Source organism: Vipera ursinii (assembly GCF_947247035.1).
Source record: "Vipera ursinii genome assembly, chromosome: 5".
Lineage (NCBI taxonomy): Eukaryota > Metazoa > Chordata > Lepidosauria > Squamata > Viperidae > Vipera > Vipera ursinii.
Window position 1 is genome coordinate 21329939 of NC_139518.1, and position 21359 is coordinate 21351297.

The following is a 21359-nucleotide window of genomic DNA, read 5'->3' on the forward strand; positions in this document are numbered from 1 at the left end:
AATCTGGCTTCCCCATTGACTTTGCTTGTCAGAAGGTCGCAAAAGGTGATTGATCACATGATCCCAGGACACTGCAACCGTTATAAATATCAACCATTTGAATTTTGATCATGTGACTATGGGGATGTTGCAATGGTTGTAAGTGTGAAAAACGGTCATAAGTCACTTTTTAAAGTGCCGCTGTAATTTTGAACAGTCACTAAATGAACTGTTGTAAGTCAAGGACTCCCTGTAATCTAACCCAGATGTGAATAATGTATTGATGAAGACTTTTCCTTCAACCATTTTCTTCATCAGTATAAAATGACCAAAGTCCAGTCTAATCATAGGTGATGGCTAAGATACCAGAAGATCAGCAGGCCATCTATAGATCTGGAATCTGATTGTACAGGGAAATTCACCTTATTTTAAGAAAAAGGTCATTGTTACTTACAGGTACCTGCCATCCTGGATACATTTCAGCTTCTCAACATTTAATGTTTCAAAACCTCTTTATACCTGTTTGGACTCCATTATCTTTCTGGAGCTTTTAAATAGAAAAAAGGAGTAAACTTGGATTGTATATTACATTGGTAAAATTATAACAGGAAGTTTTAGAAGACTGTTCCCAGCCAATTCATATAGATGTGGATCTTCATAAACCAACAATTATGAAATAGAGTTGAAAATTCAGGAAAATTGAAAAATATCTCTATTGCTACTTTGGACAAAACAGTCTGTAAATTATAGTTGCATTTATTAAAGTGTTAATCTATTATCTAGTCTTGGGAGTATGGTCTATTAATGATTTTTTTAATATTTACAGTTATAACGTGTGCAATCAAGACAACAGCTCTTCGTCCATGAATCTGCTGGATTATCAGCATAGAAAATATAGTCCAAATGAGGTTAAAGATATCACTCCTAAAAGAACCAAAGCATATCCTTTCTTTGTGTCTGAAATAATGTTGCCAATGTAGTGGATGTTGTTTCTCAATGTTTGTAGTAATTTATATTTCAAAAATTACACATGATAAGACAATAAAATAGGTGTTATCCTGCACTGGCCCAAGGAAAGTCATTTTGTGCAAATCAAAATCCCCCCTGCCATTTTAAGAATTATTTATTATTCATTTTAAGTAAAATACTACAGTGGTATAAAGAAAAAATAGAATGAAAACACTTCATTTATGAAATAATAATAGCTGCATAATCCAAGTATGTAAGTTATCTCAGTTGAACATGTCAGCCAAAACTTTGAGAAAATCTCTGCATTATTTTTGTGGCCAAATTTTGACACCCATTTGGTGTTAAAGTTCTCAACATCAGGATCTGTTTCTCAGGTACTCTGAAATAATTTACTTTATTGTGAGGGAAATCTTGATTGTTGTAGATCAGAGGTCCACAACCTATTGGGCACCAGGGACTGGTTCCGTGGAGAGAGGTTTTCCCACGGACCAGAGGGTACGTGGTTTTGTTTGCTGCCTGCATCCCACAGATGGCGCTTTGCTTGTTTATGCAGCTTGGTTGCTGGCATGCCGTGACTCAGTACTGGTCCACGGACCGGGAATTGGGGACCCCTGTGGTAGATGGTTTTAGAATTGTTTTGTTATTTCTTCAGAATAAGAACTTGGATGAAACACTAGGAAGAAAGAAACAAGGATTAATTTCGATTTATTTATCAGAGTTATGTGCTGATTAACTCCCAACTACTATGGCAGCTCACAAGTAAAATGAGAAATATTATTAATAACAAAGGAAAAATAAAAGATGGCGAGAAGAGGAAACTGGATTAGAATGAAACAAAGGACTTCGCTCTCCCTCACCATTTAGCCAAAGGACCAAATCTTGCAGGTCCTAAATACAGTAATAGCAAGGAGGGGCCATGAAATTTGTGGGGAAACTTCATTCTAGAGGATAGGTACTGCTACAGAAAAGGTACACTTTTGGAGTTCCAATAGATAGTTTAATCGAAGAACTCAGATTGTGCAAACTCTGTAAGATTGAATCAGTGGGGTAGATGCTATTGGGAAGAAATGTATCTTGTTGGCTTTATAGGTAACAACCAGAACCTTAGAATCATTCCCAGTAGCAAACTGATAACCAGTGCTGAATCAGGAACAGGTATACGTATTACATGGACATGGGGTACCTAAGGAACCATCTCACCTGATTGAACTAACCTACACCACTCATTCCAATGGAACGGGCCTACTTCCAGTCCCGTCAGCCAAAGAAATTCAACTGGTGGGATCCAGGAGAAGAGCCTTTTCTGCTATGGCCCTTGCCTCTGAAATATTCTGCTGTCAGAGATGAAGTCTATTCCCAGATTCCTGGCCTTCAGGAAGAGCCTAAAAACGTGACTCTGCTACTTGGCCTAGGGCTCCAGGAGGGGTCTGCTACATTTGGGCTGGCTGATGGGATAGAGAAGATTCTCACCCCCTGGACGCCCTTCACCTTTGTTTTTAACTTTTAACTTCTTTTCAATTTTTTCTCATTGTAATTGCACTTTAAAACTTTTTATTATATTGTAAGCTACCCAGAGCTTTCATCAGTGAGATGGGTGGCATAGAGATTTAATAAAGTGCTTACAACTGCCCACACTGGTGCATTCTGGGCCAGTTGAAGCTTCCTGATTGTCTTCAAAGACAGTTCAGTGTAGACTGAATTGCAGTAATTAGATTGTGACATGATCAGGGCATGACTAACAGTGTGAAGGGCCCCCTGATCTAGGAAAAGGTACAACTGTCACACCGGTTAAAGTTGTGCAAAAGCCTTCCTGACCACATCTGCCACCTCTTGTTTGAGCCTAACACCCACAACTGCTTGGTCTTGGTAGGACTGAGTTGGATACAGATTCTCCTCATATAAAAATATGATCAAGGGGTTTGAAGAGAACTAAATAGGGTTTGTAAAATAAAATCATGTTGATTTGTTAAAGGTTTTGAGAATATGGAAAGCATGTGGAATAAGGGTAATTTGATAGCTTTCTGAAACATCTAAACTGTTCATTGTTAAACACTTCAATAACAAGGAATAAATAGCCTGTTCTCAAAATAAAGAGATATAAACAGGCTTTTTAATTGATAAACTTCTACAGTTTGCAATATTATATTGCTCTTCTCTAGGAAAAGTTCATGTGTAAGTTCTGTTTAAATTAAACAGGTCAGTAATGATTGAATGATTTCAGTGGATTTACAGCTGGATTTGGATTCAAGGCAATATTTTTACTATGTGCTAATTAATCTTTATTCACATTCTCTGAAGAGTAGATGTTACGATACTGTCATTTCAGCAAAGCAGCCCTCATACAAACAAAACTGTACAAATATTTGTTGTAAATTCTAGGATTAAGCATACCAATCCATGTATTTTTTGTGTGCTGGAATATTCAGATGTTGAGATTTTAAAATAAAATGTACTGTAATATTTATTGTATCAGTTTTTAAAACATGTAAATTCTTTTTGAATAATGCATGAGTCAGATGTGTTAGAAATAATTTTATTCCTTAATTCTTTCAAAACATAAGGAATTAGTTAGCTGTGTGGGCTGGACAACAGCAGATGAACTATATTCATGTAGCGATGATCACCAAATTATAAAATGGAACTTGTTAAATGGAGAAACAGCACAAGTTGTCAAGCTTCCTGATGATTTCTATCCTCTAGATCTTCACTGGTTTCCTAAAGGTTTAGGTGGAAAGAGACAAACCCATGCTGAGAATTTTGTACTTACAAGTTCTGATGGTAAGTTGCCTTGAAAATATATATTATTCATTTTGGAGTACTATCATATACCCTCCTAAATCACTAATGTTAGATTCATTGTTACATTGATTGCATTTGCACATAACACTATGCAGGATTTGTTTTGCCCACTCTTGTTCAAACAACGTAAAGTTGATCTTTTAGACAAGCAAATTAATAATATTTTGGCCAATTTCTTATTTGTTTTTCCCTTCAATTGTTTTTCTAACCTAGTGGCATCCCCAAGTTACACTCTGCTTATGTTTTTTTTCTTTTATTATGCAATATGTTTGTGGTGGTTTACTGGGTAAGAACTTTTACATTATGTTAGTATCATTTTATAAGGCCTTGGTAAGACCATACTTGGAATACTGAATCCAGTTTTGGTCACCACAATATAAAAAAAAATGTTGAGACTCTGGAAAGAATGCAGAGAAGAGCAACAAAGATGATTAGGGGGCTGGAGGCTAAAATATATGAAGAATGGTTGCAGGAATTGGATTTGTCTAGTCTAACAAAAAGAAGGACTAGGAGTGACATGATAGCAATGTTCCAATATTTGAGAGGCTGCCACAAAGAAGAGGGACTAAACCTATTAAAACACTAGAAGGCAAGACAAGAAGCAGTGATTGGAAACTAATCAAGGAGAAACTAGAACTAAGGAGAAATTTCCTGACAGTGAAAACGATAAACAATAAAGTAGAACAGCTTGCCTTCAGAAGTGGGTACTCCATTATTGGAGGCTTTTAAAAAGACACTGGACAGCCATTTGTCTGAAATAATATAGGGCTGTGGTGGTGAACCTATGGCATGCGTGCCACAGGTGGCACGTAGAGCTCTCTCTGTGGGCATGTGTGCTGTTGCCCCAGTCCAAGGCCTTCAGCTGGGTTTTATAAACCTTTTTGATTTAGGCCTCTGCTGCCGTGTGCAAAAAAAAGATTCAATCATTCGCCAGTGAAAAGGCGGAAATTTTTTAATAGGCTTATTCACCAACAATTGGATATCGTGGCAATACAAGAAGTCCATATAAAGGAACAACAAAAATATTTGTTAGTACAACCAAAAATAGGGAACCTATTCGTTTCCTTAGACCGACACAAGAAAAAGAGAGGAGTGGCACTATATGTAAACCCAAAATTGACTGCAAAACTAATTTATAACGATAAAGAGGGTAGAATACTGATAGTCGAGGTTATAATAAATCACAGGAAGGTCATGATGGTAGAGATATATGCCCCAAACCATAACCAAGAACAATTTTTCAAAACACTTCACAATAAGATATGTAGCATTGATTATGAGGAGATTTGTTTAATAGGAGATTTTAATGCTATCCTAGATATAAATTTGGATTATATGGGAAAGACGCTTAGGAAAAAGAAGAGAAGAACTCTACCGAGATCTTTTCTTAACTTGGCTGAGGAACTAAATATCCAAGATGTCTGGAGGGAAAAAAATCGTAAGGCTAGACAATATACATATTACTCCAACCGACATAACTCATGGTCTAGAATAGACATGGTGTGGATGACGAAAGAAATTAGTTCAGAAATAGATGAGGTACATATAGCGACAGGTACTTGGGCAGATCACAATCCTATTAAACTTATCTGGAAAGGTTCCAAAAAAATATCCAGATGGACGCTTCAAAGAGCAATTTTAAAAGAAGACGAATTCAAATCTAAGATGGAGAGAGAACTAAGTTTTTTCTTTAAGGAAAATAAAGCTATAGACACCTCAGTACAAAACAATTGGGATACAGCTAAGGCTGTGATGAGAGGGGTAGCGAGGGCATATATGGTATATAAAAATAAGGGGAAAAGACAACAACGGGAAAGATTAGAAGAGGAATATAAGAGCTTAGAAGTTACACTCCAACAAGATCCACAAAAAGAGAATATCAAGCAATCTATGGATCTGATTAAACACAAACTTAACATTCTAGACAAAGAGAAATTGGCACAACAATTGAGAAACACGAAACAAAATTTTTTTGAAAATGCAAATAAACCGGGCCGGTGGCTCGCATACAAATTGGGAAAACAAAAGGGGAAAAACTGGATTCACGAACTACGAGATGAGGAAGGGAGAATATTCCACCAGGAGGAAAAAAAAAAAATTATAGCCCAGGAATTTTATGAACGTTTATATAAAGAAGATAGCCAGGCAAGTGTGGAGAAAATGGAGGAATATTTTCAAAGAGCCAAACTACCTAAGGTCACAGAAGATACCAGAAATATGTTAAACGAGGAAATTCGACTATCTGAGGTGATAAAAGCTATTAATGCACAAAAGAATAATAAAGCATCGGGACCCGACGGTCTTCCATCAGAGATTTATAAAGAATTACAAAATATCCTAGCTCAACCCCTAGTGGAGGTATTTAACGCAGTATTAGAAGGCGCAAGGACGCCTAAATCTTGGCTAGAGGCAAACATAACCCTTATTCCGAAAGATAACACAGACCATACATTAATCCAAAATTACAGACCCATATCACTTCTTAACTCGGACTACAAGATATTTACATCAATTATAGCGGAACGATTGAAACGATTTCTGAATGATTTCATACACGCAGATCAAAATGGTTTTCTCGCTAAGAGACACACTAAGCACAACATTAGAATAATATTAGATACATTGGAGTACTATGAATTACATAGCGAACAACAGATGGCATTACTTTTCTTAGACGCCCAAAAGGCATTTGACAATGTTAAATGGTCTTTTTTGTGCCAACAGCTTAGCTTTATGAATATGGGTGAAAAATTTATAAATATAATTAGGGCAATTTATGACAATCAGGAAGCAAAAATAATTATTAATGGGGAAGCATCTAGCAAGTTTCAAATTCAAAAGGGAACACGGCAAGGCTGCCCCTTATCACCGTTGCTGTTTATATTGACTCTTGAAGTATTAACGAGAACTATAAGAAACGACCCAAAGATAAAAGGATTAACCATTAAAAAGGAAACCTTTAAATTGCAAGCTTTCGCGGACGATCTAGTTTTTATTATGGAGGATCCATGTCAGACGGGACCAAAGCTATTGGAAGAATTATCTAAATATGGTGAGGTTGCCGGACTGCGAATAAATAGAAATAAGACCAAGATGATTGTTAAAAATATGACCAATAAACAAAAAGGTAATCTGGCCGAAATCACGGATATAGAAATAGTCAAGAAAATAAAATATTTAGGGATTAACATTACGGCTAGATGCACTTCACTCAAAAAGGATAATTATGATAGTGTAGTGAATCAAATAAAAGGTGACCTGGAAAGATGGGGAAACCTAAAACTCTCATTATTGGGAAGAATCGCTGTCATTAAGATGAATATTCTGCCTAAAATCCTGTTTCTGTTTCAGAATATCCCAATTCAACTCGACTCTAAATTTTTTCGAAATTTGGATAAATTATCACTAAATTTTATTTGGCAGGGGAAAAAACCAAGAATTAAATTGAAATATTTACAAGACACGAAGGAAAATGGGGGTTTTGGATTGCCAGACTGGGAATTATATTACCACGCCGCGGCCCTGAGCTGGATTAGAGAATGGGTAATCTTGAGAAATAGAAGACTATTAACTTTAGAGGGTCACGATTTGCAATATGGCTGGCATGCTTTCCTATGGACGGAGAAACAAGGTCTTTTCTCGCATTTTCAAAGACACCGGATCAGGCAAGCGCTACTCAATACTTGGAAAAAAATTAGATCTCACAATTACACCAAAATACCGGTCTGGCTATCCACCCTTGAAGCGATAGTTTACCCAAATCTGTTTGATTTGGGTAACATAATCTCATACAAGGATATTCTGAATGAGGAGGGGGAATTGAAACTTAGGAATGAACTAGAATTACAAGGTATAAAACTCGATTGGTGGGCCTACTTACAAATCCAATCGAGATTTAGGAAGGATAAAAATGAATGGGGGATATACACCTCTGAAACAGCATTGGACAAAATATTATTGGGACCGGACTCTAAACAAATAAGGAATTTTTATAAATTACTTTTGGGATATAAGCTGTTTGAAGAGCAAGTGAAAGACCCCATGTTGATCTGGGCTAACAATTTAGGACATAACATCGACCTAGATACTTGGCAAACAATTTGGGATAGGAATAAAAGGATAACACTGGCCTCATCGTATAAAGAAAATTTATTTAAAATGTTTTACCGATGGCATCTTCCCCCAGCCCGCTTAGCAAAAATGTACACAACAGCATCTCCCAAATGTTGGAAGTGTTCTGAAGAGATAGGCACATACTTCCACACGTGGTGGTCTTGCAGTAAAACACAAAAATTTTGGAGAATGATTTGGATTTGGCTGAAAGAAATATTGAAACAAGATCTGGAGTTTAGTCCAGAACTTTTCTTGTTGGGAATCACGAAAGAGAAATATCCTAAAGATGTGCTATACTTAACGATCCATATTATCACAGCAGCTAGAATATCATTTGCGCAAAAATGGAAAAAGAATGAGATCCCAGGACAAAAAGAGGTTATTAGGAAAATTTGGGATTGCGCTGAAATGGACAGATTAACTTTGGAATTAAAGAATAAAGATCAATCAGACTATTATAGAATTTGGAACAAATTGTATCTTTGGATGGATAAAAAGAAAGGTCTCTATTAGGTTTTACAGACTAGCTCACTGTTTTAAATATTGTGGTATTTCACCGATTTGTAATCTAAGTGTATTTAAGTGTATTTTTGATGTACATATATACATGTATATATATATATATTTAAACATTGTAGACAAAAAGGTTTGTCAGCTCGCTGGTACTGTGTCCAATGTTTTTAAATAATAAATTTAATAAAAAAAAAAAAAAAAGATTCAATCAATCAATCAATATCAACTTCTCGCAGGGAGAAAAAAGATCTCGCAAAGCTGGAATTGATTGATTGAACTTTTTAGTCCCACTAAGTCTGCCGTTACCACCGCAGCCACACCCACCCAATGGGCCATGCCCACCCAATTGGCCACACCCACCCAATTGGCCATGCCCACCTGGTACCTGACGATACATAAGTGGGTTTTGGGTTGCAGTTTGGGCACTCGGTCTCTAAAAGGTTCGTCATCAGTAATAGGGTCTCTGGCTTGAGTCGGGGGTTGGAGTAGAAAACCTCCAAGGTCCCTTCCAACTCTGTATTCTGTTACCTGGAAACAAATGACAACAGCGTTGATTTGATGCATTATCTATGTAGTTGAAATGTTTTTCAATTTCTTTAATGAAGTGTGTATATTAGTTTTATAATATATTTTTGTAAGGTATATTTTTTAAAAGATTTTTGATGGTGTGTACAGTGTATTATCCATATGTATGTGTGAATGGCAAAAAAGAATTTGTCCAAAGACAATTGTACTTAGATACAGTTTTGGTTGCCCTGATAAGTGTTTTATATTGGGGATAGGGGGTATGGTCTGTCTAATTTATCATTTTAGTTGTTGTGTTGAAATGCTTAGCATGTTGTTTTCCTGGCCCAATTCAAGGGACTTACAATGAAGGTTAAAGTGTTACATGGCTTAGGATCACATTATTTACCCCTGTTCCTATACAGAATCACCCACACTTTTAAATCATGGACCAGTCAAATTTGGTGGGTTCTGTCGTGGATCCAGTTAACATTAATATTCAATTGGCTTTTTCTAAGATAGGGCCTATGGTATGGAGTGAACTGCCACTGAACTGTGGCAAAGTCTTTGCCTGACCTGAATTTAGGAATTATTTACAAACTTACTGCATACTTACCTTTTTACATTGTTACTGGTTTTGGATATTTACTCATTTTATCATTTAATAATTGTTTTATGGATGTTTTAACAAAGTTACCTGCAGCTATTACAAGAATATGTGGCATATATAATCATTTAAATAAAATATAAAGCTTGCTACATTTGTACACAGTGAATCAAAACAAATCTTGACTTATTTCTATCTGTAAATGAGGGCATTTTCTGTCCTCTGTTCTCTCTTCCATTCTTTCTCCCCTCTTTTTCAAAATGTAAACAATTTTGAACAGTAACTGCACTAACTCTAGTGTGATATATTTGGTATGAGGGAGATCTGTTTGCATATGTGTTCCCACTTGGGATAAAAATATTTAACAAAACAATTGGCAAAATATGCCAGATTAATTCAAATACTATTGAAATTTAAGTCAACATAACTGGTATGGTATGTTAACCTTTAACACAATTGTGTTATTTTTCACAATCAAATTTTGACATAATCAAACAGTTGCTGAAAATACATATTAACACAGTAAAAGATAGGGGGAAGTGGTGGTTTAGGAAAAATAATTTTATGTCTATCAAAAGGGATGTTAAGATGCTGTTGGTTTTGAAATGCAATCCCCTTTGCTGTGATATGAATTAAGATATATGTTCCAATTTGTTATTATTGCAAAGAAGTTGTCATTTTATGTAATTCTGATACTAAATATGGTATTTTCCTATGTGGCATTATGCATGTGATTGTTTGTGTTTTTACTGGGACTGGTCTGGGACCTGACAAGTTTCAGTTGTTTGAAATCTTCTCCACTTGTAGATGATCTTCTGGATAGTGGAACAATTGATGTCCAATTAATTGAGGATATCTTTAAATTCCTTTTTTTTCTCAGCACCTCACAAGCCTTTTTTGATATGGGCATGTTGATGCCACACACTTGAACAACAAAGAAAAAATCAAATTAAATGTCAGGATTAATAGGTTCCTCCCAGATCCCCTATAATGATATTCTAATCATTATTTGCTCCTGAAAATTTTGGAATATCCATGATCAAATAACTTGACAAATTAAAAATGCAAATTTGTCAAACTGGTCTCCAGAAGAATATGTTTCAAATGTATTCATCAATGAAATACAGTATAACTGGGTTCTTGCATCTTGCTAAGAGTTTGTTTTATTCAGCAAATCATAGCTACTAATCACTATGGTAAACTATAAACTACAAGGATTATATTCAAACAGCATGATAAATAAACCATACAATGTACAGACCCAGTGAAAGTTGAAAGAAAGAGAAAACAACATGGAGATCTCTGAGAAGTCAGTTTAATTAGGTGATAATTTCATAAGAAATGTTAATAACTTAATTCTGAGTTTGAAATAATAGGGATGTGACTTCACAGCAAGTAAACTGATGGTAGCTGCAGATGTTATGATTCCGTCTTAATAAAGACTCACTTTAACATCAATCATTTACTAATGCCATCACTTATGTTTAACAACAAGGTTTTTGTACTATAATCTTTACCTTTAAAACTCAGGTTAAAACTAGCAGTTCCATTTTCCACACATTAAAACATGTTCTTCAATTTGATCTGCTATTCAAATCAACCGCTCCACTTTCTGTTTATATGAAGTTTTTCCTAATCATTGGCTTTATTCCTGAAAAGGCTGATTTGAATATAAGTCCCACTGAACTGAATAATGCTTAATTTGGAGTAGTCACTTTAATATTAATTACTTTGTTTTTTGATAGATTGAAAATTGCTTTCATATAAAGGTCCATTTCTATTTAGCAAAGTGGAATTAAAATTATAAATATTTTTTTACAAATACTTGTACATAAGCTTTTATTCATTCTGCTTTTCAGTATAATCTGTACTGGTTCTTTAAAAGTGTTTCCCCCTACTAGTTTTTGTTTCACTGAGGACTGTTAAAATTGGAACAGAATATTTAAAGGGTTTGTGGTAGCAAATGAATATAACAGACATAGTTTTGTGCATGCTGTACTTGAAAAGCCTGCTAATATCTTATTTGAATAATTTTCAGAACAGCAAAAATGTTTCAATATTGAGAATCTTCATGGCTTCAGTAACTAATAAAAAGGGAAAAAGCAATAGATACAAAATTGAAGTTGAAACTGAGTCTTTTCATTTTTTGTTCCAACTATATTATCAAATGTTTCTTACTAAAAGTTTTATTTTTTTAAGTCTGATTTACAGCAGTAATGAAAAGAACATATATATCAGGGCTTTTCAACCTTTTCACCCATTGTACCACTTTTAGGATATGGAAACTTCCGAGTACCACCAGTCGTCTAGCAATGTGTCAAAAACTTGATGACCAAAAAAAAAAAGGAAAAAAGTGAAGTACAGGTAGTCCTCGACTTACAACAGTTCACTTAGTGACTGTTCAAAGTTACAGTGGCACTGAAAAAAGCGCCCCCCAAGCCACAGCCGAGCAAGACACCTGCCTGCCCACCCGGTGGCGCTCTTCCTCCTGTCCAAGGTTTTCATTGTTGTGAGCATTTCTGTTGAGGATTGGCAGTGGGGCTGGGATGAGGATGTTTGGTTTTTATTTCCCCCCCCCAACTGCTGGGTGGTTGCAGCAGGTTTTGGTCACTTCACATGACCTTGGGACACTGTCGCCATCATAAATATGAATCAGTTGCCAAGCATCGGAATGTAAATCACAAGACTCTGGAGATGCTGCAACATTCCAGCTGATCAGCACTTCTTCTGGGATGAGCGCCGAGCTCCAGCTGGAGCCTGGCGCTGATCCTGGTGCTTCCGCCGAGCCCTGGCAGCCCCAAAGAAGCGCTGATCCTGGCACTTCTGCTGAGCCCTGACAGCCCTGCAGCTCTAGCCGTCTCTCGCTCAAGCTTGTGCTGTGCTGCCACCGGTTCAGTTCATTCCCCTCCCCTGCTACCACTTTTGTAGGATGCTCGCATACCACCTGCCAGGTGCCAATGTACCACAGGTGATACCCGTACCACTAGTTGAAAAGCCCTGATATACATCAGTTCCAGCAAATCTATTAATATTTAGTTTCATTATTGATGGATGCATTAATGTGCAATGTAGTTACAGTTCATCATTGTACATTTGTGAGAAAAAAAATCAGGAGTCTTTCATAATTTCAATAGGCTTTTAGTCTTAATCCTTCCTCGGCATCTTTTTACACTTAGAATTGTAAGATGTTTTTCCCTAGTGCAGGGGTAGGCAACCTTGGCTCAGGAATTCTGGGAGTTGAAGTCCGCGAGTCATAAAACACCCAAGGTTGTCTACCTGTGCCCTAGTGCAATGCAGTAACTTCAGTATTTAGCTCATAATAGAATTTATTTTCTTTTTTTTATTGAAAAGTTTTACAATACATTTTTAACAAAGCAGAACACCTCCCCACCCCCTCCCCTCTCCCCAACCCTCCCCAACACCTCCCTCCCTTCCCCCTCCCCGACTTCCCAGAGCTCAATACAGGGTATAAAAATACAAACAATCATAGTCTACCTTATGCAAACAACAATAAACTATTAAATCTATCGTACTTTAACTCTTACAAAATAACTACAAGCAATATAAATATCACATCAATACTTATTCAAATGCTAGGTGAAACTTTTTAGTCCCATATTTATTCTGGATATAATCAATCCATCTTCTCCACTCCACAATATATCTCTGTTGTGACTGGTCTTTCAAATACGCTGAAATCTTTGCCATTTCCGCCAGGTTGGAAACTTTTAAAGTCCATTCTTCTATAGTCGGCAGTTCTTCCTTCTTCCAATATTGCCCTACTAAAAGTCTCGCTGCCGTAATTAAATTCAAGATCAACTTAGTGTCCACAACAGTAGTATCAGTAATAATGCCCAGTAAAAACAGTTGCAGACAAAACTTTATCCTTTTCTTAAATATCTTTTGCATATTCCACCAAATTTTAATCCAAAAAGCTTTAACCTTTTAACCTTTCCACCATATATGAAAATACGTTGCATCCTCACTACCACACCTCCAACATTTGGGCTGGCAGTTCGGATACATACTTGCTAATTTTTTAGGATCTAAATGCCATCTATAAAACATTTTGTAAAAGTTCTCTCTTAAGTTTTGAGCCTGCGTAAATTTTACATTTCTCACCCAAATCTTTTCCCAGGTATCTATTGTAATGACTTCTTGAAAATTCTGAGCCCACTTTATCATACAGTCTTTAACAAGTTCTGTCTCTGAATCAATTTCTATCAATGCAAGATATATCCTTTTAATATGTGCTTGACCTTGATCTCTAATTTGCTTTACCGGATTTTCATCAATCATTGAGAAACCAATTTTCTGGTCTTCCTTCCACCTGGCCTGTAATTGCCCATACTGAAACCAAGTTTGTACAATCTTTTCTTCTTTTAAAATATTATACAGCTTTAAATGCCATACATTCCTTTCCAAACTTAAAATTTCCTTATATGTAGTCACATCATGTTTAAACCCAACACTTATATTTTCTATTGCGTGTTTCGGTATTGCCCATATAGGTATCTTATAATTTAACTTATGTCTATACTTTTTCCAAACTCGCAACAGAGCATGTCTTAAAATATGTACCTTGAACACATTATCCACCTTCTTATCATACAATAAATATGCATGCCAACCAAATAACAAATCATGGCCTTCAAGATTTAATAATCTCACTTGTGTTAAATTAATCCAATCACTTATCGCTGACAAAACAGCAGCTTCATAGTATAGTTTAAGATTAGGCATTTTAAGACCACCTCTCTCACGCGTATCCTGAATAATCTTAAATTTAACTCGTGGCCTTTTCCCTGCCCAAACAAATTTATTAATACCCTTTTGCCATTCCTCCAAATTTGAATCCTTTTTAAGAATAGGTATCATTTGAAATAAAAATAAAAATTTTGGCAAAACATTCATTTTCACTGCTGCAATTCTTCCCAATAAAGATAATTGTAGTTTTTTCCAGCTATCCAATTCTTTTTGAACTTTTCCCCATAACTTTTCATAATTATTTTTATATAACTTTACATTTGAGGGTGACAAATATATCCCCAAATATTTAACCCTTTTAACAATTTCAAATCCCGTTAACTCTTCTAAAACAGCCTTTTGTGATACTGTCATATTCTTAGACAACATTTTAGTTTTTTGTATGTTAACCTTGAATCCAGAAACTCTCCCATATTGCATTATTATCTCCATCAGTTCTACAACTGAATCTTCAGGCTGAGTTACCGTAACAACCAGAATTTATTTCTGGTTGAATTTATTTTCCAGCAGCAAAGAACAGATACTTCAAGAGCTTTTACCAAATTGGACATATTATTATTCTATCAGGATTTAGAATGAGAAATAGGAGCACTAGCCTACTTAGTGAGAGGATGGAGTTTAGCAATTAGGAAATGTGCATATTGGCACAAAGTTTTTGAGGGTAAGTGGCTGCCTGAAGTGCCCTAACCCTGCAACTTTTCCTTGAGGTGCAAAATTCACCTTATTATTTTCCATATTGACTATTAACACATTGCTCTGTTTTTTATCTGTTTCTGAGCCCATGTTCAATGTGGGTTTTGATAATTAAAGTCTACCAATTCTAGGATAGAAAACATCTTCGTGTTACGTAAGCGAGAACTGTAGTCTTCTTTGAACTTATCTCAATTCTTGGTAACCTAATGTGTCCATGTGGTTTTCTTTGTAATAATATGTAATTGTGGATTTTTCATAACTGTCTTAGACTGTCCTGACAGAACTCTATTCAGGAAGATCACTCACTTGTTAAAAAGCTATATGTAGTGAAAAAATGTGTTTATAATTAATGTTGAATTTATATGTCTTGTACCATTATCAAGCCAAGTCGCCCTTTGAATACATATTTATTTTTTTTTATTTATTTTAATTCCATTTATATCCCGCCCTTCTCCGAAGACTCAGGGCGGCTTACAAGCTTAGCAGTAGCCTTCATTCTATGTATATGCCTGCTTGTTAGGGCTTTCACATATGCCTACTTGATTTTTGTTTCTGTTAAATATCATTGCATTACTTTTAACCCATTTCTCTAACTTATCAAAACTAATTTGAATTTTATTTCTTTTTTAACTATTCTCTCCAATTTTGTGTGATATGCAACTTGTGTGATAGGCATTACTCCCACTTCTTCCACCAAAATTATTACGTAAAATATTAATAGAAAATATAGAGTGAACCTTGTTCAATCTCACTTGATATCTCCTGTTTGATGAGATCTTGCAGATGACATTCTTTGAAAATAGTTTTTAAGCCCCATAAGTATTGATATAATTATGAAGCTATCCAGTCCATTCTTGATTAGTTTTTTAATGTTTTGGGGTACTTTATAAATTATTTGCTAAACTGAGCAAGAGAAATTATGCCAAGATCTATCAAGAACAAATTCATACTGACTTTTGCTCATGTTATGAATCAGGCACCTAGAATAAATGTTTAACTATGCTCCTAAGCATCTTCAAGGAGGTCACAATTTGGGTTTCATGTGGGAAGGCTGTTCTGTGAGAGTTGAGAACATACAGAAAAACATCTTTTGTAGACCCCTCAAATATATATATATCATAGGGTGATGCTAATTATCCCAATTTTAGATGTGTCCTAGATGGGTCAGTTTTATGAGAAGGTCCATAAGGCTTCTGTATAGACCATTATAATTTGTGTTCCTGCTTTGCAAAGAACTATATTGCTAATAATCCTCATTTGGATAAGAAATGATCTGCCTATGGTGAAGAACCATAATATTCTTCAGTTTCAAGAGGCACATTAAGACTTAGGTAAACATGATCTTATTGCAAATAGACCTATTTATTAACAGCAGACCAATCCTAAATACAGTAATATGGCCACTTGGGATCAATAAAGTTCCAGAGTTACCAGAATCAAACTCTGCATCTCCCTTCCTCTGGAACAGCATGCTAAGAACCTCCCACCATATCTTCCCAGGCTATTCAGCGCAAAGACATATTTCTTCTTTAGGTGTCCTGTATTTACATATACTGTAGAGCTGATTCTTTCAATAAGATAAATTAGTTTTTCTAATTTGTCCTACTGATTTCAATACCATACATGTGTGAATAATTTCAGTTGAATTCAAACCAATTACTTATATTAGTGAGAAGTATTTACAAACTGACAATAAGTTGACTAATAAATTAGAAAAAGAGAAGAATGAAATGCTGTTTTTCAGAAAATATCTTTGTATATCTTTGTATATCTTTGTAGGTTTCTAATGCAATATAATTAATATAATATTCCTATAGGTAAGTTTCATTTGATTTCCAAAACTGGAAGAGTTGAAAAAAGTGTAGAAGCCCACTGCGGAGCTGTACTTGCAGGAAGATGGAATTATGAAGGTACCGCACTTGTTACAGGTAACAGGATTCATCTCTAAGTGTGCCCTGAAAGAATATGGTTAACCCTTTCTTTCTTGATTTTATTTATCATTTTTTTGTCTCTCAAGTTCTCGTAGTTCTTCTGGCAGAATCCATTTTGTCAATTTTTTTTCTTGTCCTCAAACTTATTTTGTTCTTTTCCATGTCCAGTATTTCCTGTAAGTTTTTTTCCATCTGTGTTCAGTCATACTTCCTTTTATTGTTAAGCTCCATCTTAAAATCTCCTTTGTCTCATATTCAGTTGTCTTTTTTCTGCTCACTCTGTTTTTATTTTCTGAGAATTTTTGTGTTGTAAAGTTAAACTGGAGATGTGTTCATTTATATTTTCAAAGTTATTTTTAATTTCCTTGTGGTTTGAGATAATTGTTTGGATTTGTTGCAAAATAGCATAGATCTCCTTCTGAAAAGTATTTGGTATTTTTATATATATATTCTTTCTGCAGATTTCTGGTTTTCCATGATAGCCAAAAATCAGGGTTTTCCTTTCTCTGCAGATAGCTTTAGAGTCACAGTTGAGTTGGTATTTGTAATCCAGAAAGGTCAACTTTTTTTTCTAAAGTTTATAGTTCTCACTTTATAAATAGCCCAAAATGTTCTCTCTCTTTTTTCTTTTTTCTTTTTTTGTCACAGCTGTTCTGTTATTAAAACATTGAAGGTCACCAGAAACAAGTTATCTTTTCCTGGGCTTTATCAGCTCCTGTGATAGAGCAACTGCTGTTGTATATTTTCATCTACCACTAGATGTTAGCACCAGTTCATTTTGCAGTAATAGCAAATTGTTTACTTCTATTATTTACTTATATTTTCATGGTTTAAGAGGAAAATCTTAACAGATTCCATCAATTTCAAACTTATCCAAATTGAGTCTTATATTCATTTCATTTCAGTATATTTCTGTTCCCCCTGAAAAGTTTAATTTGCCGCTTCCGTCTGTAGGAGGGTGGGGCAAAGATCCTCCCTTTTCTCACTTTTGGAGGCTTTTTGCTTCTTGGGGTTTTTCTTTTTTCTTTTTTTCCAGGAAGTCAATTTTCAAGTAGAAGAGAGAAAATCACTGTTCTTACCCAGTTCCAAACATGTTGTTTACAGTCAGCTCAAAATAGTGCTTTTGGGCTTCAGCTGCTTGTAGCTTGGGCTGGACCCTGAAGTAAAGCTAGACTTTGTCCTGCTGGTTTCTGGAGGGCTTTTCCCAAATTGATCAGATCAACTGATGTCTCTTAGGACTTCCTTCCTACTTTGTTGCCTCTACGGGGCAACTGCAGGCCCATTCAGGGTCCCCTAGCAGGCAGAAATCGGCCGTAGGGTGTGGAGCCCTGCGATCCCTTGGTTGCTGCGCTACTGTGCAAAGCCAGAAGCCAGACAACATGCTGTTGTGATTATGTTAGAAATCAATAAAACATATTTAAACATTTTTTTAAAAAAACCATTTTTTTAAAAAAAGAATATGGTTAACCCAAGAATACATGCAGAAGGAAAATTGCCCCCTTTTTAAAGTGGAGAAATTGAAAGAAAGGATATAATAACATGTTGTGTAATTGCTTCATTTTTTTCAATTGCATGATGCAAAACTATATAAAATATTTAGTGCATGGAAATTATATAAAGATAGATAACTAGGCATATACAGAACATTCATATTTATTTTATACAAATGGAAAATATGTTGCATACTTCCTATCGTATTGCCTGCATACTAAATATCTAAAGTTCACTGAAGTCCTGTATTCAACAATTGAATTTTGAATTTGACTTATAAAAAAAAACGCAGTGACATGAAAAGTAGGAAAATACTGAATATACGGTAATCATTGTATTGAATATAGTAATAGAATAGTCTTCGTTATCAGTTCTCCAGAAATAAGTCAAATTCAAAATTCAATTTGTTTAAAATAGTCTGGGCCAGCTTTTATTAAATATATAATCACTGTTGCTCCTTTGCATGTGACAGTAATAATTCTGCTGTTAGCATTCAAGATTTGTATATATACATTTACATACAGAAGGAATAAAAACTTTAAAAACAGGAAAATGCAATACATATTTAGGAAATTGTATTTTTCCCTTTGTTAATATTTCCTTTTTAAAAATAGAAGAATTGAAACTAGAGGTTATCATTTCCTTACATTTTCTCCTTAAATTATTCATAAGATGGTTAAGAAAATTATTCAAACAGGACTATGGTAAGATATCTTCAAGTCAGCCTTGATTTCTGACAACTATATAGTTGAGGTTTTCTTGGCAGTAGTTTGCCATTGCTATCTTCCAGGACAATCGGAAGGCCTGTTAATTTAATTGTATGCTTTCTTATTTAGGTGATTTAAGAATATTTAGAGAAAGAGGGAGATAACATTTACATTGATAATAATAATATCACATTGATTATTATGCTAACATATTCAGGAAACATTTTAACTTTAGGATTAGTCATCCTAGAGCAGGGATCTTCAAACTTGGCCCTTTTGAAGACCCCTGCCCTAGAGAATAATAGTTCTTTTTACCATACAATTCCTCAAATAGCAATAAGAAGACTGTTAGTACTGCTTTTTAGGGGTAAAGTATGATATCCAAAGTTTTAAAGGATTTTAATGCTGAAAACATACTTAGGCAAAGACTTTGCTATTTATTTCTAGTTGGTGAAGATGGACAAATAAAAATTTGGTCCAGGAGTGGAATGCTAAGATCCACATTAGCACAACAAGGTAAGTTGTTATTTCTTTGTTATTGAAATTTCACCTAAGAATCCTGAATTCTGACTTTTTCAGAATACACATTCTCCAGAATACACATTCTGAATTCTGAATTCTCCAGAATACACCTTCTGGAGAATGAGAAATTCCCTGATGATGGGCTGCAGCACAAGTCCGAAAGCTATGCTAAATCACCTATTTTTTCTTTACTGGATGTCTTACTGACATCTTAAATGGAATATACTGAAATGAGTCCCCAGTTTTTCTACCAAACTTTTCCCCACAAATATCTTGTATTCACATTACTTCCTATTCTAGAATTTCTGCTTTTTTAAATTCTCATTTAAAGCAACATTTTTTCTAATTGTCATTTATTTGATAACCAACTATAGTTTTACTGATTTTGTTTCTCTTCTCCAAATCTCTGATAATTGTTTTATCCTAAGTTTTTCTTAGAGTAGTTTTAAATAAGCCATAAAATACACAAAGAGGCATGATACTATTTATCCTTTCAGGGTTTTTTAAATGCTCCCTAATTTTATCAGCTTGAATGATTTCCAGCAAAGTTAATTTCCAGCAAAGAGCAAATACAAAAGGAATAATTTATATTAAAGGGACTATTTTTTTAAATTTTCCTTTTAGTTAACAAACATAAATATGGACTTTCCTTAGGTATGGAGTCAACCATGGATGGGAATACCTTTTTGAAACTAATTTTCAAAAACTGGAACCAAAAGATCTAATGCAGCTTATCAGTGGATTAGGTGATTCAGTTTCAGATGAAGTCAATTGAGGATAGCTAATATTTTGTTAGAGAATGAACTAGTCACCTTAGAATTGGATCAGTCTAGTACGTTTTTGTTGTTGTTGAATTAGAAATGAAACAGCATCTCTAGAGAAACAAAAGTATAATCCAATTATACTTCAGTTGAGTTTCTCAGTCACTAAATGTGGTATGCAAATCTTTAGTCCAAATTACAGTGGTGTTACCATGAAAATGGGAGGAGAGTATTTCTGACAACTTTATATCAAAGAAAGTTAGCAATTGATGAACATCATTACTAAAATTGGTAAGAAGATAGTAAAATACTCGTGTTTTCCATTGTTAATTTCTTCCAATATTTAATTTTATTCAATTTTAAATTAACGTTGTTTGCATTTATAATCTTTTACACTGTATGTTGCTTTGATGATTGCTGAGAGTCTCTAGTGCTGTTTCCTCAATCAGGTAAATAAATTATGAGTTCAACTGAGAATAATGTATTGTGGCAATCTAATGTATATTGTTTTTATGTATAGATTGAGAATGTTAAGTTTAGTATTGTATAATGCAATTATACATTCTGTAAAGATGTTTGGATAGCTGAAATCACACAAATCATACAGTTGGAATGTAGCTAAGACACAATCTCAATCCTATATTCAGAGCTGAATCCTAACTGAAAAATATCAGAAAATTTGCTTTATGGCCATTTCTGCATTCACACAAATTTCATCCCCATTTAAGTTGTCCTGCTCTGCTTCTTTGATATGAACAACTAGGAAATAGCTTTGGCTGCCTTTCTTCTGCTTTTTCTGCTTTTTTTTCTGCTGACAAATCCATATCAGGCCTTAATTTATTACCTTTGAGTTTCAGTAACTCTTTGGGGTGGGGAGCTTGACTAATAAGTGACAAAAACAAACTGAATACAACAGAAAATAAATCCTAAAATGTAATATTAAATATTTCATCACATCCCCCCAAAATCAATCCAGATAAAAATTCCTGCAATCTTGCCAGTA

At 34.8% G+C, this 21359-nt stretch overlaps 1 protein-coding gene across 3 annotated transcripts in view; it reads left to right on the plus strand.

The window, feature by feature from the left end:
* IFT80 (intraflagellar transport 80) overlaps positions 1–21359 on the plus strand; it is a 72671-nt gene that overhangs the window by 5227 nt on the left and 46085 nt on the right. For all 3 annotated transcript variants that reach the window (XM_083364314.1, XM_083364312.1, XM_083364313.1), the window contains 4 exons: positions 806–918; positions 3504–3726; positions 16762–16872; positions 19521–19589. In XM_083364314.1, coding sequence (XP_083220440.1) covers positions 883–918; positions 3504–3726; positions 16762–16872; positions 19521–19589 — 439 coding nt within the window. In that variant the 5' untranslated portion in view covers positions 806–882. The remainder of the gene's footprint in view (positions 1–805; positions 919–3503; positions 3727–16761; positions 16873–19520; positions 19590–21359) is intronic.